Raw genomic sequence first — 19260 nt, 5'->3', positions numbered from 1 at the left:
TTTATAGTTGGGTCCCGCCATAGTGTAATCTATTTATGAACAGCCAGCCTGGTGCCCAGTCTCGCAGGTTGTGATGGATACTGGCCTGTATCCTGTCTTCCATCCAGGAGCTTAAGAGTTTAGCACCATGGATTCTGGTGTTGGGTACCATGTTTGCTGAGTGGGGGAAGATTCTCAGATAACTTGAGTTGTCTCCTGCAACGTTTCTACACTCAAAGCTACACTCTTCTGGCAAGGTTTAAGGAGGAAGGACAGAGGCGTCTGCAGTCTGGCTGGACGCCAAGTTTTAGGGAAGCCTTGTTTCCCTTTTGAGTTGAAGTCGGAGGTATACCTCCTGACTTCTGGCTGTTTCCATGAACTGCCCTTGGCTAGCAGCCACAGTCAGTGCCGTCACTGAGCAACACAGCCAGGCCCATGTGGGGCCAGAGACTCTTGTTTCATTTAAACCATTCCCTAATCCCATCTAGAAAGTTCACTGCTTTCTAGTTTTTCCTTATTTGGAAAGACTGCAGAGAGGCGTGTGGAAATGCCTGCCATGCACACTGCTTGGGGGCTGTCCTGCTGAGACTTTACCCTACGGAGACTCCATTTAGCAGTTGGCTGGTCACACTGGACCTCTGAGACAGGGCCCCTTGATTGTTTAATAAGCTTGACGTTCTGGTGGATCAGAAACAGGGGGTCATTTATCTGATGGGGAATTAGCCCCACACCTGTGCTCCCAGGGCTGACTAGCCTCCTTTTCAGGGACGATACACCAAATTCTTAATAAACGGTACATCCCAAGCACTCCCTGATCGGTGCAGAGGAGACCTTCAGACCAGAGCACAATCCCAGAAATCCCTGCTACAGCAGGCATTAGCCTTTTACCGCCTAGACCACAGAGGGATGTGGAGAGGGGCTAGCTGTTGGCAGGGGGGCCACCGCTGTGAAGTGGCATGTACACACAGGCTTCAACATCTTCGCAAGGGGTGCAACCATCCCGCGGTGTGCTGGCCGGCTTTCAACCCCACCCCACACCACTGCCCTGGGCGCTGCGTGAAGTCAGACCTGCTCTTTGGCCCTGCAGACTCTGCTGTGAGAATCCATAAAGCCCACCATGAGCTCCCAGACTTACAGCAGTCTACACAACGGGAGCAGAATCAGGGGCCGGACCTGTTTCCATGAGTGAGGCCAGGGAATCCACTTAAGTGCAGGCAGGCCAGACCACTGGTAACATAAGCCACTGTGACCAAAGGGCAAAGGTCACAGTACAAAAGACAACACTGGAACAGCCCTCAGGGCTGGGAGGGACCCTGACAGCTGTGCCCAGGATGGGCCTGTAGGCCTTCCACTGACACTGTTCTTCCTGTCGGTGACACCACTTGCCCACTTGAGCTGCTCCTGCACGAGTGCAGCCAGGAACTGGGCTTCCCCACGTTCTGCCGGCCCTGTCCACCACCTTCCCCATGCCCCCTCATGCACGCGCACACACGCACACAGCCTCGTCTGCACTGACCAGGGCAGGCAAAAGGGGCTTCTAAGCCTTCTTTTCTTCAGGTGCTTCAGAAACTTCTAGTTTTCACACTACAGTTACTTTTGAATATTGATTTCAAAACTCAGGTTGGCTCCTCTGGGGGTCTTGGGCTCAGCACTGGATGTACAGACCTCCTTAAACACTGCTTGTGATCGGCTGAGAATTTCACACGGGACTCCCTCATGAAGCAACTTCTCAGCAAAAGTCTACCATTTGTAAGATGTGAAAACACGACCTGTACAGGTATCTCTGTGTACATCTGTATACACTTCCCAGAGATCTTTGAAAGGGGAGAACTCTCTTTCTCAGTGGATAACTACAGTACAGAACAGAAAAGAGATCAAAGAAAAACAAGAATTTCTTAAAGTTCTGGTAGTAAACAGGCATAGGATATTATTATTGTTGTAGTCTTAATAATAAGCAATTATACGTTCAAAGTGCTTTACAATCACTTAGCTATTCCTCACAACAGCCCTGTGAGGTAGGTCGACATTATTACCCCCATTTTACAGATGGGGAAACTGAGGCACAGAGAGGTTAAGTGTCTTGCCCAAGGTCACGCAGCAAGTGAACGCTGGAGCTGGGACTAGAACCCAGGTTCCCTGACTCCCAGTGTCCTTGAAACTAGACCACACTGCTTCCAAAGAGGCATCCCCAGACTGGCTTTGAGCACGAATTAAAGACGGACAATGTTGGATGAGGTTTGGGTGTGGTGGTGTTTCCCGTGGACACGTTAAGATGGAACCTGAGGTGTTACCTGGACTGGTTTGGGCATGCGGGTGTATGTGTTAGTATAAATGGTGTGTCTGAGCTTCCTGGCCTGCCCACTTCTCACGCATTCTGGATGGGGTCACTGCAGAGAGTGGGGGCCGGAGGGTCAGTAGGTCATGGCGGACTGGCACATAAAGGAACTCTGTCAGCTCGGCGCCAAGGGGCCTGCCAGTCTTTGGGAGTTCGGACAAACTAGGGACGCAGAACTTTGGAACAAAGTCAGCTGCCCACCTTAGGCAGGTCTGCTTAATCTTTTTATCGTGTTATTTTTTACTGGCCAGCATCAGGAAGTTGTGTTCATTTCATTCTCTGTGGGGCGGCTGCCCCCCTCCTTTGCTCTCTCTCTCTCTCTCTCTCTCTTTCCCTTTCTCTGAGTCTCTGCTTGGAGGGGAAAACTGTTAAGCCTTGCACGTTCCCTTTCATGAAAAAGAGCCACCGTGAGCAGCGTCCGCGACAGGAGGCCATGGCTCTGCGGATGAGCCACGGCCCCGCTTCTGCCTTCTGGAGGAGTGCTTTGCTTGGAAGGGGTCTCCCTGGGGCCTTGGGTTTGCTTTTTTTCTGCATTTCTCCCGAAATGCTGTTTCAGTAGAAATAAGCCCACTTGAGACTTTTCCCTTTCAAGGCCTTAGCCACAAACGCCTTCCGACTAACGAGCTTGGTGCTGTAGCTCAGGCAGAAAATTCTAAAGCATCCGTTCAAGCATCTGAAACAAACGAATCAGCCAGTGAAATCTCATCTGTTAGCATCTGTTCTCTTCTTAGATTAAAAAAGAAAAAAAAAAGCGCCTTTTTTTATGGCTTTAAATGGACTCATGCTTTTAAAAAAAGAAAAATACCTCACTATGTTTTCAACTAAGGTGCCTAGGTAACAGGAGTCTGACACTGCACAGGTTAAGTGTCTGTGGCGTGAGTTCCCCTCTCTTTCTGCACCGAGCCTCCCCAAGGTGACCACGTCAGGGCACACCAGGGACTAGGAGTCACTGGGTTCCCGTGTGCCACCCCCGCGTCCGCTCGACCACCTGCATCCCCATCTGTCAGCTGGGCCACGGGCTTTCACATAAACCCTAACGACTTCGTTCTTTACAAGCTGGGAATAATGGTGTCCTCCCTCAACCCAACTTCCAACCAGGTGAGGAAGAGACCATCCCGCTTAAGTCTCCCTGTCATTAACGAAGGGCAGGCTCCCATCTGGGATGCCTGGGGGATAAGTCTCCTTGGATCTCACCAGAGTGTCTTTTGCACAAAGGAAATCCTTGAATGTTGAAAGAAAAAGAAATGAACAAAACTTTTCCCACTTTGGGATTTTTTTTTTTTTCTTATCCATGAGACACTGGACTAATTCATGTCTGTATCTTGCATGGATGTCTTCATCTGGAAGGTCTGGTGGGGCTTTACTATTTGAGGGGAGGGGACTGAGCGCTTTCAAGGCTGCAGAGCTGCGTTCCTTTGTTTACTTGCTCTTGGCGGAAACTTGCAGGTCAGTCGGATGCAGCAATAATGGATGAACAGCAGATGTGGGGTCAAACTCAAGTGAATATGGCACATGGGGGGTGGAGGTGTGTGGGGGGAAACAAAAAGGCAGCCTGATGCAGCTTCTCTCCCACCCGCTCTCTTCCCACAGAGGGTGGGAGAGAAGGCTGGCTTTAATGAAGATGGATGGACAGATGGAAACTGCACACTCATTCAGACCACAGAGGCCAGAGGACACCGGGTGCCGAGCTCCTCCCCACACACGGATCCAGGAGCTCAAGCCATTCTCCCTCATGTAGAAGGGGACACTGCAGCGGGTCTGGACAGAGGGAGACCAGATGGAGCCCATGGGGTTGAAAACCACAGTGCAACTGTGTGCCCTTGAGAACCATTCCACGGGGAGCAGAGTGTGTGGACCAGTGGTGATCCCGCTCAGACAGACTGCACTCTACGCAGCACAAGCACGCACATGCCTACGTCCTCCTCCCTCGCTCACACTCCACTTGCCATGAGCAATCCGTCCGTCAGCGTGTGACGCCCGGGCGCAGCGAGAAGCAGCTCATCCCGCTTCTCATCAGACCACGCCCACGTCCGTGTGCTGGACCTAGTGACACTGTGGGTGCCGCTGTCATTCGACCCTGTGGCCCTAGCTCCACGGCATCACATAATATTTCATCACACAGAGAGGAAGAGCCTCCTTGCGCTTACTAAATGTAGAGTGACAAATCACATTTAAAGCCACTTCTAGGGCAGAGGAGGCCAAAGATGTAATTAGAATTATCCTTCAAGGAGACACAAATTTTCTATTTTTCATGTTTGCTTCAGAATCCAAAGCACTTTGAGAATTTATCTGTCAAGATCACGAACACAATTTAATTTTCCAGGCTGTGTACTCAACGTAAATTACAGTCATAGCCTCAACTCCAACCAGGTGTAGATGTGCTGGTATTATCATCTAACAGGAAACGTTTGGATTTCGCCAAGGAAATGAAACACTTTCTACAAACAACAAAATGAAAAATGTTTGGGAGAAAAACATTATCACAACACATAAGGTAATTGTCTTTTACCCACGACTTACAAACGTAGTTTTAGCATCATTTGAACCTGCAACTTAAAAGACTCAGGGAAGCCCATCCATGAAATGTGATAATTAATTACTCAGCCATGTGTTGTTTTTCAGGTTTTAAAACATCAAGACACTATATCCAGCCACTAGAGCAGGAACTGAAGCCATCTGGTTGCAAAGTCTTGGGGATTCAGGAAAGGGATAACTCTGTATCCAGGTGACCATCATACATGCCTTCCCCAGAAAACAGAAGCATCTCATAACATGGATATTACGGTTACTGGAAATTATGGCATAACCATCCATGAAAGAGTATGTTTCCCCCTCCAGAGAAGTCATCAGGTCCTACCAACCCCACCAACTAGAATCTGAGAATAGCAAGCAGTTTCCTACAGGCGGAGGGAACCATGACACTCTGAAATCCGGCCAGTCTAGGTCTCCAGGCCCAAGGCTGATCAAGGAAGCTCCTTCAGAAACTCGTTCATCACACCTCCTCCTTGCACCCAACCTGGCCACGCTGCTCTCAAGAGCCCACGGATGGACCAGAGGCCCGTTCAAATCTGTAAACACGTCTTTTCCATTTGCTTCGTCTCTCTAAGGCTACTTGTGAACTGTGATCACTTTTGAGGACTGGCAGGGCCAGAAGAGAGAGTTTTACTCGCAAACTCCACAGCCTGAGATGGCAGTGGGCCATTGGACCAGGCCTCTGATTCACTGAGCCACCTTTAGGACGGGCGATGAGAGAAACAAAAGACCAGAAACTGTCTTTAGTTGCTTCCCCTAGCTCTGCGGCTGTCTGGGCAGAACAGAGGCTTCCTCATGAATCCTCAGGTCACTGTCACACAAGGTCATCTGCTAACCCAGCATCTGCATGTGCACCACATTTCTTCACTCACGGCCTTTCATGCTCCCATTCTCTCTCTCAGCGAGGCCACAGACCAGCCCTCACCGCACCTCACCGGCACTCTGGACACCAAACAACGCTGGGACCTTCTCCTCGGAAGGGACTGATAGAAGGACTGTTCCACACTGAACCCTGTTAATAACTACACGGCCCAACCTGAGACATGTGATAAGAGGGACATAAAGGTAATTTTAGAGTAAACAAATTAGCAGGAGAAAAACATCCTTGATCTTATTCATGATGGACTTCAAGCACTCGGGGAGCAGAGATGATGGGGCTTTTGATTAGTTTGGACAGGTGTTTCTGACAGCTTGCCAACAGTTCCCTCGTGCCGGTTCTTCATGCCTTGTCATTCCCTCTTTCCCCTGCCTTTCTCCATCGCCAGCACTCACTCACAAGCTTTCCTGCCTCGCCCCTCTTCCTGCAGGCTTCACGGTGACCCCCTTCCTCCACATACCTGCTTCCCATGCCAGAGCTCTGGGATTACCCAGGACTCTACATCCTCAAATGCATGGACCCTGGCCGGAACCAGAGGTTCTACACTCCGGGAGCCTGGGGCAGGCCGGGGCTGGCATAGGGGGAGGGACCAGAGGCTGGCCTGGGCACAGAGCAGTGTTTGCACAGCGCAGAGAGACAGACACACCGCAACACACGTGCGCGCACACACATATGCACGTACACACACATCAGGAGGTGATGGATGTTACTGAAATGGACCGAAAACCAACAAGCAGTGGGGTAAGAAACAAACAGAAACAAAACAAAGCACTTGCGTTCAGATGGAGAGCTGTTTCCGGGGCAGCTAGGGCCTGAGCCCAGGGCCAGGGGTGGGGAGGTGGGTGCCTGCCTAAGGTTAATGCCTTTGGAGAAGCCTGGAGGAGACAGGGTGCAAGGCGAGCGCCGGCCCCCCGCCCGCCAGGGCTGTGCCTCTGCCGCCGTCCTGGGGGCCCTGCCACAAGGGCCACGGCAGGTGCGGGCACAACAGAGAAGAAGCAAGGAGAGGGAGGCACTTACCTCGGAGCCCAGAAATGACTAGTCCACATTTTGGGGGGTGTGCGGTATCTCAGTTTAAACAAAATCCTTGTGGCACTGCTCAACCATGAATAGTCAGCTCTCTAGTATTTCAAATAAGCTTGTAAAATCGTTAGTGAAAAGAAAAGGTAACAAAAGGACAATTCACCTGTAGGGCAATGGTGGTGTTCTTCGCAGGGTATTTTCCCACCAGGCCTTGTTCTTTCCGTTTCTTGAATTTCCTAAAGTAGTCCTGTATCAGGAAAGTGGCATAGAACTTCCCCACGGTTACCTCATCATCTAAACGGAGAGACCAGACAGAGCTCTCCCGAATCAGCACATTTGCACCAGGAGCCTAAACTCTCTCGCTCGGGGCCGGGGCTGGGGTGGGGTGGGACTGTGCGCAAGGCACTGAGCTCTGGGCTTAGACACGGGAGACTAAATCTAGCAAAAAGCAAGGTTTTGCAAAGCAGTTAAGGCTCAAAATTAGAGTCAGTCACACGAACTGATACTCAAAAGTTGCAGAAAACAATATGTTTGTCATGAGTTTATTAGAGCAGCGTATTAGTAACACTATGAAGTGCTGTCTTGGTTATTTACTTAAAATAAAAATTACAAAACAAAAAGAGGCTTCCTGGGTCCTATTTTCACCCCTGTGCATAGGGATTTGCATGTGTAATTACCATGAACACCGAGGGCAATTAAGCACCCAAATCCCGATGCTTGGAGATAAAGACAGAGACCTCAGAAAGTGACAGACAAGCTTGGAAGAGGAGGAAGGTTCAGGAAAGTGGCTGCAAACCCAGATTTTCACGTGCCCCCGTGACTCTGTTCCAATAGCCTCCATATGCCATTTCTGCATTTGTAACCCAGAGCTGCTTGTTTTCGGCACAGCGAGCGACAGCTCCAACTAACCTTGGAGTTGGCTTATTTCTGCTTTAATGGGAAACAACTCCAGCACATACCGCTGGGGGCTGGAACTCTGCTGAGCATTTTGAAGGTGATGCATGAGGCAGAATAGAGGCGCTGGCTGTCTCACGGTAAACCACGTCGGTGGTGCAGGTGTGCTCGGGCGGGGGTGCCGGCCAGCCTCGCTCTCCCTGGGGTGCACGCCCCCAGATCTGCAGTGGCTCCTAGGCAAGAAGCTTAGGGCCCCAGCGCTTGTAGAGGCCGAGAGGAGGATGGGCTGCCGGCCCTCAGGCTTTAGGACAGCTGAACTTGCACCCAGGCCACCTTCCCCTCACAAGAGTCGCGTGTTGATCTGGGGCAAGGGGCTTGTGGAGCTGTGAACACCACAGGAGATGAAGCCCCGAAGCACTCGGCCTCCTGCCTGGGCTGGAGGACAGTGAGCTGGCAGCCTGCTGACAATGGCATCCACTGCAATGATGGTGGAACATGATAGGTTAGGGGCCACTGGGACCCTCTGTATTCACTAATGCATCTGGGTGGGGTTCGTTTGTGCCCATGTGGGACGTGTCCCCGTCTGGACACCACTAGTGTCCTGCCAGAAGCCACTCAGCGTTACTGAGTAAGAAGATGCCTTGGGGAGGCCGGCCTTGAGAAGTGTGCTGCCTTCCTCCCAAACCTCAGCCAAGAAGTCCTGGACTGGTGCGGGGGTCACCAAAGTGACCAAGGCTTTGGGTAGCTTGTAAAAACATGTCCTAAATCAGTCTCAGGCTGGTCCAAATGGCCTAATGATGTACTGTCCATGGGCAAGGAGGCCAAGAGGTGAATAGACCGTCCAGGTCTCAGGACTTCAGCCCTGCTTTGCTCCTAAGCCACTCCGCATTTTGCCCAGGATGCATCTGGAATACTGGTTCTAGCTGCTGTTACTCTGGGGCACCCACGCTCCCAGAGGAACTCCACGTGGGTCTCATGGCCTCTTCACGACAGCTCTGAGATGGGGGACCTGTTGGTCCCTCCGACAGGCGGGGTGGGGCTGAAGGACTTGTCTTGGCCAGTGCAGCTGGGATGTGAGCCCAGGGCAGCAGGCCTCCCAACCCTGAGCTCTCCTCCTCGTTACCCCCTCAGGGACAGCCCAGCTCTGGCCACATAGAGGGGCTTCTTTGGGGCTGCCTCCCCCAGAGTAGAAGTCTCTGTACTGAGCTGCATGCCGTGGGCGGCTCACGGCTGCCAGCAGACAACCCCGGGAGCCCAGGAAGACTCTGCCTGCCGTACTACAGCTGTCCCCTGCAGCCCATGGTGTCACGTCTTCTCCGTGGGCTCCCAGGAAAAATACACTGGGTCTGCAGAAGGCCCACCTCATTCCATACTGGGACGTTTCCCGAAAATACAGGCCTAACCCTCTTCTCCCTTGAGCCGAAATGGCCCAGGGGGCTCCTGAGGGAAGGTCTTGGCTCTCCCGGCCCAGAACCAGGGGCAACAGGGGGCTCAGCGCAGACCATGGTTCTGCCCGAGCGGCCGCTCCAGAGCACAGGCAGGCCCACCACTCGGCCTTCTCCACTGAGATGCTAAGCTAATTGAGGCTGGGCTGAGGATGAGCTCTCAAGAACAGAAAAAGTCAAAGCTACAGCAGGTTAGAAAAGGAAGGGACAGAAGGAACGGATGCAGTGAGGCCATCCGGGCTCAGGCCTGGAGAAAAAGAGATGGGGTCAGCTTTTTGCACCCTTCGGGGCAAAGGAGCCGGAGATCCAGGTCAAGGAGTAGAGGCCCAAAGGCAAGGACAGCCTCTGGGAGGAGAGGGGACTTCTAAAGAAAGGGCAAAGAGCCATGAAATGGCAGAAGACTAAAGAGCGGAGCAGAGAGAGAACATGAGCAAGATGCAGAGATGGGCAAGGAGACCACTTAGCCCAGATGGTAGAGAGAACGGATGGCCTGTGCCTGCAGCCACAGGCCCCTGCACTGTTCCTCCGAGGCTGGCCCCTGGATGTCACCTCCTTCTCAAGCTTGTGATGGCCTGGGGGCCACCTCACACCCCCTGGGCTACAAAGCCCTGCTGTCACCAGTCCTGTAAGGGGCTCCCTGAGCACCTCACATGGGCCGGTCCCAGGCGCCGGGAGCAGCCAGCCTGGCGGGGTCTGCTGCTCTGACCGGGTTACAGCCTGAGCCCCTTGGCCCTGGGGATCTACCCGTCTGCTGGCCCAGAGGGCTGGCCCAATATTCCCATTTTCCAAGGGTGCCATGATGTGGGCGAGTCTGGGAACCCCTGGTCTACTGGAAGAGAAAAGAAAAAACAAAGAGCCAAGTGGCGAACGCAGGCACTAAACCCTGCCCTGACTTCATTCAGAGTTTGTCCCCCGATGCCTGAGAGGCACTGCCTCGTGAACCTCTTCAGCGCAGTAGCACTTATCTGAGATTGGGCCTGGGTGAGCACCACCCCAGGAGCATATCAATGATGGGAGCTCCCACGGCATTCTCCCTCCTGCCAAGGCCCCACTGCCTTCTTCTTGGGTTCCACCAAGCCCCCTGCTGCCATTCTGGAAGAGGGTAACACCTGTCATCCTGAACCCCGATCTTTTCTAAGAAATAGAGAGAAAAGGCCAGGCCCAGTTATTGAGCCAAGAAAGCAGAGGGATATTTAGCCTCTGTTGGAAGTCTAGCAGGGCTAAAAGTTGAACTGTTTTTCGGAGGAAGGGCGCTTACAGGGTGAGCCAAACTCTAGACCTTCTCTTTCTGGTATAATTAAGAGAAATAAAGCTTCACAGTGATGTGAACACGCTCGCCAAGATGTCGGGGTGAGACTGGTTTGTGAAGAAGGCGGCGTGTGAACAGAGGTGAGGTGAGGCGGGGAGGGCCTGCCGGCCCTGGGAGGAGGGTTTACTCGGAGGGGCGCAGCCGCTATTCTGAAGCATGCATCTGTGTTTCAGAAACATCGTAGGGGAATACGGCTGCCAAGAGATAACCCTGATTCCATGCCACCACCCTAAAACAGAATTGCTTCAGAATATTCTGAAAGACTGAGACTTGAAAGGAATGGAGGCTGCAGAAAAAGCTCAAGCACATCGTTACAACAATTTTAAGAAAGCAATTTGTCTAAGCCATGCGAGCACTGGGTGCAGCAGCTGCGAGGAAAAGAACGAAAACCAAAGAGTCGTTTTAAATGTGCAGTATCCGTTCTCCTGTGGGGAGCCAGCGTTCTCTACGTGGGAGTGTGGGGGGTTGTTGTTGTTGTTGTTGTTCTTTGGTGTTTGGGGGGTTTTTCTTGTTGGTTTTTTTGCCTTTCTCATTTCTTTGGGGCCATCATCCCCTGCTCTGAGCAGGTGGCTCCACCAGCTACGGGGGACTCCGTCCGGTGGCAAAAGCTCACACTGCTCTCGCTTCATGCAGAGGGCCAGAGCGGGCCACCATGCTGCTGTCTCTCTCTCTCTGCCACCCAAGAGCCAGAATTGTCACGTCAGAGAGAGAGGCCTTGGCCATGTCCTGGCCCAGGGTCCTGGGTCGGCTTCTAGGCCTGAGCCAGGACCAACCTGGAAAGCTGCAGGAGAGGTGACGCTAGAAAAGTTCAGTTGGTCGTAAAGCACAATGGTGCTCACAATGGGCCCAGGGCTGGGGACGGCTAGAATGTGGGCGTGGTGGCACTAAGCCCACGGATGCTGCACCTTTAAAACTGAAAATAAAATAGTCACAAAACAACCACCTCCACGTCTAAGTCCGGTGTACTTAAACAAAAAATGGAAAAACAGCATATATATTATATATATGTGTATCATATATATATATACATCTGAAAAAGTTTAGTCAGTTATTTTATGACAAATAACAAAAGGAAATAAGCATGCCTGTTAGTTCTGTCTCTAAACTCCAGTTGAAGGGACATTCTGGGTAATTACGATGGTAAATTCAGTCTGGAGAAGAACATTTCAAAAATATCATTTTCTGAAAGCTATCTATTTCTTCTGAAACCTTTTCAACAGTATGTTGAAAGATAAGTGGAAACTAGTTTTAAATATTTCATTTTGGTTGAGAAAATATAAGCTTTCCGTTTTGCAACTGTAATCTCATTCCCCAACGGTAATCCCTCCACCAACGAGAAAACCCCTGCTCCAGCCATCTGAGTCTTGGGTTTCCTTCCCACTGAAGCCTCTCCTTTTCTGGAATGGTCCTCCTGTTACCCCAAATCATGACACCAAAAGGCCAAAGAGCCTTCTTTAGCTGTGGGCCTGAATGCTCTAGCGGATACATAAAGCATTCTGCAAACACCCCTGTGGGCTTGCTGGAGATACTTTCATTAAAACCAATGCGTTGGCCAAGAACTACTTAGGAAAGAGATTGCACTGACCACCAGCTGGAGGGACAACTTGGTCAAGCAGTTTCATGCTGGTTTTCTTCCAGATTTTCTTTATCACAGCTCGGAGCTCTTCATTAGCTTGTTCCAGGTTCCCTGAATCCAGAAAGCAAGAGGGGAAAACAAGCCTTGTGTCTCTTAGCCAGCTCTCCTGTCTGATCCCACCGAGGCTGCCTCCCTCCCAGCCTGGCCTGGGGCACAGCCCTCGGATGGGGCGGGGCTCTCCTCTCCCCAGGGCTCTCCAAGTGGGGGTCACAGGCAAATGGTGGGCAAGCCTTGCACCGGGCAGGCACTCCACAGTGGGAACAACCACGTTTTATTTCGGAATTCAAGGTCTATGCAGTCTGATCTGTCCTACCCTCCCACAGCCAAGACCCACCCCTTCCTTCCCACCGCCTCCAGCTACAATGCCTTCTCCTTCTCAGCTGCCTGTTCTAAACCCTGCCTCCATCCTTAAAGATCAGACTAAATTTCCCCCAAATGAGACTCCTGCAATCCCTACTGCATGTACTCGTCAGCACCACAGAATCCTGGTCTTTCATTATATGGGCTGATGCCTGTCTCCTCCACTAACCTGTCAGTACCTAAGACCACCCTGCCTTCCGCATCGCTCAGAGACACTGGCTGGGGCCAGCTATGGGTGTGCACCCTGCAAGGGGTACCTGGGAGCTTGGAGAGACTGGCTTTGTGGAGAGGTTCGCCTAGCACTCTGGGGCTGCCAGAAAACAGCCGTCTGCAGACTGTAGGCGTGCCTTGCTGGCCACTCTTCCTTCTGGTCCAGGGTGTCAACAACTGGGTCCTTCACAGCCTCCAGCCTCCCACCTCCTGGTCACTCCTCAACCTGCTTTCTGTCCCATCTCTGGAGTCATCACCGAGCCGACCCCAATGGCCATGCTCCAGGGCTGGGTGTGGCCATGAAGACCACTCTGGTTTGGTCTCAGCTAGGGAGAGGCTCCTTTGAACAGTCCCCAGGTGCCAGCTATGTGCCCGCCCCGTGGAGGGGCTCCCGCAGGCCTCCTCTCATCTCATCCTCAGGACTTCTGATGGAGGTGTATTTCTTTTCAATAGAGAAAGGAGCTACAGCTCAGCACGGTGGAGTCCCTCTCTGAAGATCACACAGTAGGAAGGGACGGCTGGAGTGAATGTATTTGTGACGGTCCTGTCTCTGCCCTAACCTCCCGTTTCTTCTGCTCTGTAGCAAGCAGGGGCAGAGGCAGGGGTCACCTCAAAACTCTCGGGGACAAAGTGAAGCATAAAGGCAGGCGGGAAGGGATGGGGAAGGCAGGGACAGCCAGCTGGCTCAGCGCTCACCACCCCTTCCCCAGGGGAAGGCCCAGACAGGACAAGGAAAGGCCTAGATGGGAGAACCCAATGTGGGGTATGGCGTCCCTCCCTCATGTACCACCTGTCCCGTCCCGGAGATGCTCACCTTCCGTCTTGATTTTAAGAGCCGTCCGAACCAAAGCAAACAGAGTTGCATTAAACATGACTGTCCCATCACTGTTGAGAGGCATGTTCATGGCAACTAGTCTCTGTAAACAGAAAGAATTTTCTCAACAGAAGGCAAATGATGGAGGATGACCACGTCCCTTGACGGTGTTTATTCTCAGTTTATCCCTCACCTTCTTTCCAGTCGACACGCAGTTCAATTCAACAACTCGCTGGGGGAGTACCCACCATCTGTGGGGACCCTGGAGCTGACACAGATCAAAGCTTTATCATGAAACACAAATGCTGGCACTAAATGGTGTGCTTTGCTTGTTTTTAAGCCCCACTGTTTAATCACCTCACTGTTCAAGTCTTCTTCTCTCCCCTTCTGCTAAGCGGCCATCCCTGCGTCCTGGGGTCGGGCCTCCCTTCAGGGCACGTCCTTAAGGCTGTCATGAGGGGTGAAATAATACACCAGGTACAACCAGCCAGGCACAGGGCTTGGGACTTGGGTCCTCACTGTTCCTAGCACAGGGAGTGTCCTTCAGGGAACCCTGCCCCGTGGGGCTGTCATGTAGTGCTTCCTGTGAGTCCGCGCGGTGGCTGTCTGGTCTTCCAGGGCAGGACCCCCACCTCCTGCTCCTCTTCCCGCTCCTGGTCCCTCGAACACCAGCCCTGAGAGCTGGGGAGGGGAATTGAGTGAGTGACACCCTCTCTGGGCCCCAGTTACCTCCCCTGCAAATGCAGGTGGCACGCCTAGCTGGGATTAAGGGAGATCATGGACGCTAAGATTTCGGGGGACGCCTGGCACGTGGTCAGAGCTGAGTTAAGTGCTACTTGTAATTGTTAATAGTTCCAAACTTCTTATTTTTGGCTGGCAAGCCATCCTAAGAGATTTGTAACACTTTTTCTCTTCCCTAATAGCAGCCTGGAATCTTGTGTTCACGTGACTCATCCCACCTAAATTTCTAGCCCTGAGACCAACCATGTCTGTCTCCAAAACTAGCACTGGCAGCCAGGATGGCTAGCATGTACATTTGCTTTTCCCAGAAAGTTCCTGAATCGGCAAAATGGACCACTTTGTGCCTCAAGGATACTTAGATCCTTTATGTAAAAAGGTCTGGAAACGTAAACACAAAACGACAGCCATGAGCTGGAACCCATCTTGTTCTTGGAAAGCAGAAAAGAGGCTGGTACTGGAAAATTTAAGAAAAAAAAGTCAACTTCGGTGGCTTATTCTCTGTACCTACATCCGGAGTCCAGGCTACAGAGAAGCAAAGACAGTGGCAAAGATCCCAAGGACTTGCCAACGAGGGTTTCTGGACTTTCAGGGCAGGGAACAAAGAGTTTTTCTCCAAAGATTTTTTGAAAGCCTAAGATGCAGTGTAGACCCCACTCTGTTACAGTGGGTTCTGTCTAGAGCTGGCCCCACAACCCTGGAGCAGTAAAACCTCCGATCCCAGAAGCACCTCAGACCTTCAGGGAGAGGGCCCAGCTGTCGTGTGGACTGGCTGGATTTCTAGGGGCAGAGTCGCAGTTTCCATCTCCTTCAGAAAGGAGAATTCTCTTCTGTTGCTACTGCTACACTGACTCAAAGCGGTTCCCTGTGAGCTCTAAGGAAGGAGAACAAATCTCAGTTGGGGCTCACAGACAGCTTGGTATGGTGTGAAAACTACAGGGATGGGGTGGGGATCTGGACCTATCCCCGAGAGGCCACTGCTGATGCACGGCCCATGGGGACAGGTGCTCTGGCAGCAGAGGGGCACGCCACCACGTTCATGGTCACTCAAGCGAGTAAATGTTCAGGGCACCAAGTCTTCTCCATTCTACTTCCCAAGGAGAGCTTCGGTCGGCCGTACCCTCCTCTACCCCACCTCCACTGCCCTCACTCTGGCTCCTGTCACTTTACATGGAGACTCCAGCAGCTCTCAGGGAGGTCCCCTGCCTCGGTTCACTCTCCCGTCGCCAAGAGGCCACTTTCCACCGTGAAAGTCCACCCGTGCTTCTTTCACGGGACTCGGCGTGGCATGGGAGGCTCCTTGGAGCTGTGCTCGGCTTGTGCCTGCAGTCCTCTGCCATTTCCTCTTTATGTTCTAGGCACACCAGTGACTCTCCGTTTGCCAACATGGTGACCGTTCCCCTGCCTCTGCATCTGAGCTCTCTGTGTTCCCTTTCTGCAATGCCCTTCCTGCTCCCACAAACTCCCACTTCTCTCCTTCTGGACCTGACACAAATGTCACCTTCCCCTCCACCCACCCGGTGACAAATTACTTAACTCCCTTCCTATTCTTCCTGTCGCTGACAGGGTGTCTTAAGAGTTACAAATGTGATAGCTCCTCAGGACAGGAACCACATATTATTTATCTCTGCAGCCCCAGCACGCCTGATGTAAGGCTGGCAGAATGTTACTTAACGTTTGTTGAATGAAGCAGGGAGTCCCTGCAGAGAGGCCATCAGACACGCAGACAGGACACTTACCTTACAGGCTACTCTGTGTGGGCATAATTTCCCAAACCCCAGGGGAGGCTGGATTCTGCGGAGCAGAGTGACCACATCAAGGTGCTTGATCCTTCCCCTGGAGACAAAGTACAGCAGGAGGTCCAGGGAAGCGTTGGCTGGCCTGAGCTCTCAGCCCATCCTGCCTTCCACAGAAATCATGGCCAACGTTCCAGAAACAGCCCACACAAATCACACGGAACCCTTTTCAACTTACTTTGCCTCAGGGTCATATTCTGACCATATTCTTTTGAATTCATCCAAATGGTGAGGCCCCAGAATAGACCAGTCCCGGGTCAGATAATCAAAGTTGTCCATGATGACAGCTACAAACAGGTTGATGATCTGAAAAAGCAAATCAGAGGCAAAGAAGCTGCAGCTGTCATAGTGGAATGGCTAGGGTTAGACCTTAGTAAGGGCCTCCTAATTATAAGGGTCATGAAACGTCTGGAACCCATTTTTCTACGAGAGGCAGTAAAAACTTTCTTTCTGGAAAATGTTTAAGAAAAAGGCAGGCTTCCAGCTTTCCAAAATGACTTTGGTATAGTCCCAGGGGGAGGGCAGGGGGCTGTATTATCCTGCCTTTTTGAAGCACATTCATTGCCGCCAAATAACTCGCACTGTTAGGTCACTGCTACCTGCGGTGGCTTTGAAACTTTTTATAAAGACACCAGCAGCCCTAAGAAGCTTGGTGAGTGTCCCAAGCCTGTTAGTAAGCCTCAAGCCCCTGTTTACAACCAAGGTGATGGTTATGCACCTGGCGAAGCAAAACCTCCAACTGCCAAATGAAGCCTAGAGTGCTCATCAACATACAATGCCCATAGCAGGGGTGCCTGGGTGGCTCTGTTGGTTAAACGGCCGACTTCGGCTCAGGTCGTAATCTCCGAGGCCCATGGGTTCATGTCCCATGTTGGGCTTTGAGCTGACAGTTCGGAGCCTGCAGCCTGCTTCAGATTCTGTGTCTCCCCTCACCGCATCCCCCCCGTCCCTCCCCCACTCGTACTCTCACTCTTTCAAAAATAAATATAACATTAAAAAAAAATTTAAAAAAATACCCCACAGCAATTCGATGGGGACAATATTCATGATCTGAATCCCAAATGCTATACAAGCACCTGTCAATTGAGAAAGGGAGCTCTCGTGATCACCCACCAGAAATGCGCAGAGCATGTAAAAACTGATGAAATAAACAATGGCGAAGTTGCTTCCACACGTGTACTCCTCCCCGGGGCTGTAATCCGACTCGGGGTCACAGAGCTTCCCCGGGAGGCAGGCCAGCATGATCTCCTGCCAGGCTTCCCCTGTGGCACACCTTGTTTAGATTAACAAGAGAAAGGGCTTTAGCAGAAGAAGAAGGGATTTGAAGCTTAGACCTTTCCGAAATTTTTAAGAATTTTTTTAAAAACAAAAGTTTTAAGTAGAGCAAAATCTAAGTAATTTGGGGGAGAGGGCACTTCAGATTAGTGAAAATTCTTAAATTGAAATTCCTACTTATTTTCAAATGCAATGTCTCTGAGTCCACAGAGGCCCTGCTACAGCTCCCTTTGGTTTAAAACAATCATTTGAAGGGTGCCTGGGTGGCTCAGTTGGTTAAGCATCTGATTTTGGCTCAGGTCATGACCTCATGGTTCCTGGGTTCGAGCCCCCTGTCAGGCTCTGTGCTGACAGCTCAGAGCCTGGAGCCTGCTTCGGATTCTGTGTCTGCCCCTCTCCCGCTCATGCTCTGTCTGTCTCTTTCTCAAAAATAAACATTAAAAAGTAAAAAAATCATTGGATACATGCACATCAATTCTTTTTTGCATAAACAGATGTTTGTTTTTGTGTCTTCTCTTCTTTAAATGCTCATGTTCCAATCTTTAAATAATTATTAATTATGTTTTAATGACTTAACACCTGACTTGAGTAGATACCCATTCAATTTTGTTGGAAACAAAGAACTGGAAACCACCCCAACTGGCAAATGACTTGCTATTCAATCACTAGAATCATTAGAAAGTATGTGTATAACTTCTAGAAAGTTCTCTCACCTCAAAGCACCTTGTTCACAAAGTTCACTGGGGTTAAAAACAATCCTATAAAATCTGAAATTGTGTATGTTCCCCACTGGCTGTGTAAAGGTCTCTCTGTTCCTGCTAAATGTCATGGTTGTATTTAGACACATGCTCCCATGTGTCAGCATATAACCTACCATTTTCCCGGTGGCAGTAGAAGACCTACTAACTTACAAAGGGATAACTCTTAAGCCAGCCATGGTCTGAATGACCACAGCAATTTTCACCATCCAGAAAAGTTCCTCTGTGACTGACATGCCAGCGTCTCTGTTCAAGAATTCAAAACAAATACAAAAAGCCACCATGATCAACCAGGAAAGGCCCCGCAAAACACATGTCCCGTGTCACACTGGAGCCTGGAGCCTGGAGAGAGATGTGCCTCGTGGGATGAAGTCACCTGAAGAGCAGCAGCACTGCCTGGGGAAAGGTCTGGAAATTGTTGTTCCTGTTGATCTGGTTGTTATCTCTCATAGCAACCTTCCCAAACATCTAGGTGGAAAAATTTTTAGGGAAATAAAGATTTTGTCAAACAAACAAACAAACAAACAAAAAACCCCCACAATTATCCCTCCCCCGCAAAAAACTACCCAAAAAGCAGATTCCACATGTGAATTTAGAACTAACACGAGTTTGATCAACACCCACTAGGGCTTTCTCATGGTGCTTGGGCACTTCATTCACTCAACAAACATGCCAGGCAGGGTGCTAACCACGGGTGGCGCGGTGCTGAAGTCACGCACACCCTCACATCAGGGAGTAACTACCAGGAAATCAGACAGACAGCCCCCACCCCGAGGACAGCTGGGATGATCCAGATGGACAAGGAAGCACATAATGTATCTGAGGCCTCTGGAGCAGTGACATTTAGGCCCAGAACTGAAGGAAAAGTAGAGGCTGGTCAGGTGACGAGGAGGACTCAGTGTTCAGGCAGAGGAAGCATGGCCTGTGAAGGAGCAGAGGCAACACGGCCCCGGAGCTCCAGGAAATGAAAAGAACATGAGTGTACACAGACAAAAGATCGGGCTGCAGACAAGCGTGGGGCCGGTGAGCTGCAGAAAGGAGGGCGGCCTCTACTTGAAGGGCCAGGGGAAGTCAGCTGTGGAACTTGGAGGAGCAGGCCAGTTTAGAAGAGTGTGATGCCCGGCAAAGCCTCCCAAGTGAACCGGTGACGGAACGTGCAATATGCAGTGTGCGGTTTCCTGAGACCGCTCTCGTTCTGTGGGAGGACACCAGGTCATCGAAGACCCTTCAGGGCACACAGCATCCCATGCTGAGCTGCAGGTGCTCAACTGTGTCGACTCTA

General features: G+C 51.2%; 1 protein-coding gene across 3 annotated transcripts in view; it reads right to left on the bottom strand.

Annotated features, from left to right (window-relative positions):
* CACNA1D (calcium voltage-gated channel subunit alpha1 D) overlaps positions 1–19260 on the bottom strand; it is a 303468-nt gene that overhangs the window by 17387 nt on the left and 266821 nt on the right. For all 3 annotated transcript variants that reach the window (XM_030307020.2, XM_030307023.1, XM_030307022.1), the window contains 7 exons: positions 18355–18446; positions 17059–17218; positions 16124–16251; positions 15889–15985; positions 13412–13514; positions 11977–12078; positions 6907–7037 (listed from right to left, as the gene is read on the bottom strand). In XM_030307020.2, coding sequence (XP_030162880.2) covers positions 6907–7037; positions 11977–12078; positions 13412–13514; positions 15889–15985; positions 16124–16251; positions 17059–17218; positions 18355–18446 — 813 coding nt within the window. The remainder of the gene's footprint in view (positions 1–6906; positions 7038–11976; positions 12079–13411; positions 13515–15888; positions 15986–16123; positions 16252–17058; positions 17219–18354; positions 18447–19260) is intronic.

This window comes from Lynx canadensis, chromosome A2 (genome assembly GCF_007474595.2).
Source record: "Lynx canadensis isolate LIC74 chromosome A2, mLynCan4.pri.v2, whole genome shotgun sequence".
Taxonomy (NCBI): Eukaryota; Metazoa; Chordata; class Mammalia; order Carnivora; family Felidae; genus Lynx; species Lynx canadensis.
Note: the sequence above shows the minus strand (reverse complement) of the source record. Positions and strands in the feature narration are given on the sequence as shown.